At 58.0% G+C, this 3,531-nt stretch overlaps 1 protein-coding gene across 1 annotated transcript in view; it reads left to right on the forward strand.

Moving 5' to 3' along the window:
* The window catches only part of RLTPR (RGD motif, leucine rich repeats, tropomodulin domain and proline-rich containing), a 12,343-nt gene that overhangs the window by 4,368 nt on the left and 4,444 nt on the right, over positions 1 to 3,531 (forward strand). Inside the window, 9 exon segments of the mRNA XM_014547802.1 lie at positions 52 to 284; positions 452 to 614; positions 697 to 798; positions 1,890 to 2,018; positions 2,102 to 2,215; positions 2,385 to 2,545; positions 2,621 to 2,708; positions 2,873 to 3,022; positions 3,137 to 3,237. Of these exon segments, the coding sequence (XP_014403288.1) occupies positions 52 to 284; positions 452 to 614; positions 697 to 798; positions 1,890 to 2,018; positions 2,102 to 2,215; positions 2,385 to 2,545; positions 2,621 to 2,708; positions 2,873 to 3,022; positions 3,137 to 3,237 (1,241 nt within the window).

Below are 3,531 nucleotides of genomic sequence, written 5' to 3' on the forward strand. Positions count from 1 at the left end.
CCCAGGCAAGGGCCCCCTGTTCCCCCCCCCCCCCCACTCCTGCTCCCTCAGACCTTGTGACCTGCCCTCCTTGCTGACCCCTGAGTGACAAATGGCTTTCTCTTAACCCAGCCGCTGCAGTCTCTGTCTGTGGCCGAGTCGAGGCTGAAGTTGGGCGCCAGCGTTCTACTTCGGGCCCTGGCCACCAATCCTAACCTGACAGCCCTGGATATCAGCGGCAACGCCATGGGAGACACGGGTGCCAAGATGCTGGCCAAGGCGCTACGAGTTAACACCCGACTCCGGTGGGCGGGGTCAGAGGGGTGGGGCCAATGGGGAGGAGGGCGTGGCCTGGAGGAGTTTGCTGGGCTAAGGGGTGGGGCTGAATGGAGGGGGATGAACTGGGTCCGTTGGTTGGGTGTGGCCTGAAGGAGCTCCGCCCCCGGCTGAAGCCCCGCCCCTCCCGGCCCAGGTCTGTGGTCTGGGACCGGAATCACACATCTGCTCTGGGCCTGCTGGACGTGGCTCAGGCTCTGGAGCAGAACCGAAGCCTGAAGGCCATGCCTCTGCCACTGACCGACGTGGCCCAGGCGCAGCGAAGCCGCCCGGAAATGACAGCACGTGCAGTGCATCAGGTGTGGGGGGGTCCCTTCCCTGCTGCTCTGCTCTCCGCGGTGGCCCTCCTCCCCACCACTTACCAACATCCCTTGTTCCTAGATCCAAGCCTGTCTCTTGAGGAACAACCACACAGACCAGGCCTCTCCTGTCAGCACCTCATGCCAGCAGCCACTAGGTCGGGTCTCTAATCCCTCTGAGCAGGTCAGTGTCCCCTCCCTAAACCTTGAGTACAAACAGAAGACAGAGAGATGGGGAGAGCTGTGGCACCTGGGAGCCTCCATCGGTCTGAAGGGCTGGCTTTCTGGGGGCTGGGTGTCTAAAGTCCATTGTTCCAGACAATTCCCTCTCCTTGGTCTGGAGAGGAACCAATCATTCCTGAAGTAGTTCCCCCAAATAATACCACTGGAAGCCTTTTTATTTTTTCTTTCTTTCTTGATTAAGGTATTACACGTGTCCTTAATTCCCCCCCCCCACACACACACACACTGGCAGCCTTTTTAAAGCATTTAATTAGGCTCTCCTGTTAAAGATGGGAGGTGTTTAAAATCTTCCCTCAATTCCCCGCCCATTGTAGTCCCACATGTGACTTCCCATTTACAGGTCTCCCTTCCCCTCTTCACTGACCTGTTGTGGCCAACCCAGTGACCTTTCTTCTGGCTTCATCTCCCTCCGCTACCTTCCCTTTGTGAGAAATGTTCCCACCTCTCCATTCCCAAATCCCACTGCTCCCCCAAGCTCCAGAGCCCAGGCACCTTGACCCAACCATCCTACAGGGGCTTCCCACTCTGTATATTTTCAAGTGATCGCATTATCTCCCACAAACTCTTCTCTCTACCCTGGGCCCTGTCTCCCTGGTGCCCACACCCATGAAGTACTGTGGACAGAGGTTTGAACCGGGCCTCTCCTGCCCACGTTGGAGCCTGCATAGACCTCTTCACCCCCATCCTAGCTCTCCCTTGCCCCCCTCCCTAGTTCTTCCTCTATGGTGCCTCACTCCCCTTTCTTCCCACCTCTCAGGCTATTTTCCAGGTGGGTAGTGAACAAACTGAGCTTCTAAAACACAGACATGACTAACCGCTCCTTTCTTTCTATTCTGTACACTTAGGAAGTATATATAAGGTCCCTGCAATGAACCAAAGGAGGCACTGCTCTCCCTCCTTGAACAGATAGGCTGGGCCTGGTGGTATTGGCTTCAGGACCTCACACCCTGTTGGGGACCCTGGGAAGGAGGCAGTCAGGGTTTGGGGGACTGGAAGGGGACCAGACTGAGACTGATTCTTGATGCTCCTCAGGAAGTGAATGAACTTTGCCAGTCGGTGCAGGAGCTTGTGGAGCTGCTGGGCTGTGGTGCTGGGCCTCAGGGTGAAGCCGCTGTGCACCAGGCCGAGGATGCCATCCAAAATGCCAACTTCTCTCTCAGTGTGAGCACACCCTCCCATTATGAGCACCCTTCTCCTCTTCGTTAGGTGTCACCTTGAAACTCCTGTTCCTCTTTGGTCTCCAGATTCTCCCCATTCTATATGAGGCAGGAAGCTCCCCAAGCCATCAGTGGCAGCTGCGGCAAAAGCTGGAGGGCCTCCTGGGGCAGGTGGGCGAGGTCTGCCGCCAGGACATTCAGGTGAGATGGTACCCTTGCCAGAGCCCCACCTCCATGTGTAGGCTTGACCCCACCCCATAGGTTTGACTGGGTTAATATTCCCTGAGTTAATTTTCTGTGGGGGTCAGAGCCTCAAGCCATCCAGTCTAGGCCCTAGTCACACCCTCACCATGCTCTGACCTTTGCCCAGGACTTCACTCAGGCCACACTGGACACAACAAGGAGCCTCTGCCCACAGATGCTGCAGGGACCCAGGTGGAGGGAGCAGCTAGAGGGGGTCCTGGTGGGCTCAAGGGGCCTCCCAGAGCTGCTCCCAGAGCACCTGCTGCAAGATGCCTTCACTAGACTCAGGTAGGCTGGATGGGGCTGGGCTGGGCTGGGCTGGGCAGAGACAGCACACTGATCCTTACCCTTTCTTGCCCTCAGGGACATGCGGCTGTCAGTCACGGGGTCCTTAGCAGAGAGCATTGTGGCTCAAGCTCTGGAGGGTCTGAGTGCAGCACAGGATCGGCTGGTGAGGGGAAACTGCGCTTACACACATACACACACACTGCCTGGTAGGGACTCTCTAATGTCTTCTGGGGTCATAAAACCCAGGGATATTTTAGGGTTCCCTAGGTACTTATGGGACTATGGCTGGGGCCCTACCTACCCATCTCGGGGTGCCTGGTATTGCAGGTGGAGAGTCTGGCTCAGCAGACAACAGTGGCAATGCCCTCTGCCACACTGGCCCTGGAAGAAGGCCAGCCCACCCCCTTTGGGCCTGGGAAATTGGAAGACCTTTTCTTCCCTGAGGAGAAGGAAAGGGAGGATGAAGAGGAGCGGAAGGTAGGTGCTGCCATAACTCTGGGCCTGGAACCCTAGATCCTCCCATCTTGTTCTGGAGTGTGGAAGGTGGGGAGGCTCACTTGCCCCAGGCCTAGTTTGTGCCCTCCCCAACAGAACGACAGTCCTCCACAGAAATGGCCTGAGTCCAGCCCCTGTCTGCACCTGGTTCCCTCCACTCACAGTAAGTCAGGGCCTGGGGGAAGGGGAGTTACTCAGTTGGGCTGAAGCTCCATTAGACCTGAACACCTGGACACAGTCATTCAGCCCTGTTGTCCTGGAAACTCACCCTTGCCTGGACCAGGCCAGGACCCCCGTGCACCCTGCAACGTTGGGGTCTGCTGTGGTCAGTCAGCATGGAGCAGGACCTGAGCAGAACAGGGCCTGGACACTGTCTCCACTCGCGCGCCCCCCTCCCGCTTCCCCTTCTCCCAGCACGCGCATGACGCGCCGCTCGCTCGGGGCCGCGCTCAGCACCATGGACAGCGGCAGGGAGGGGCTGGCAGGGGGGA

This window comes from Myotis brandtii, unplaced genomic scaffold (assembly GCF_000412655.1).
Source record: "Myotis brandtii unplaced genomic scaffold, ASM41265v1 scaffold486, whole genome shotgun sequence".
NCBI lineage: Eukaryota > Metazoa > Chordata > Mammalia > Chiroptera > Vespertilionidae > Myotis > Myotis brandtii.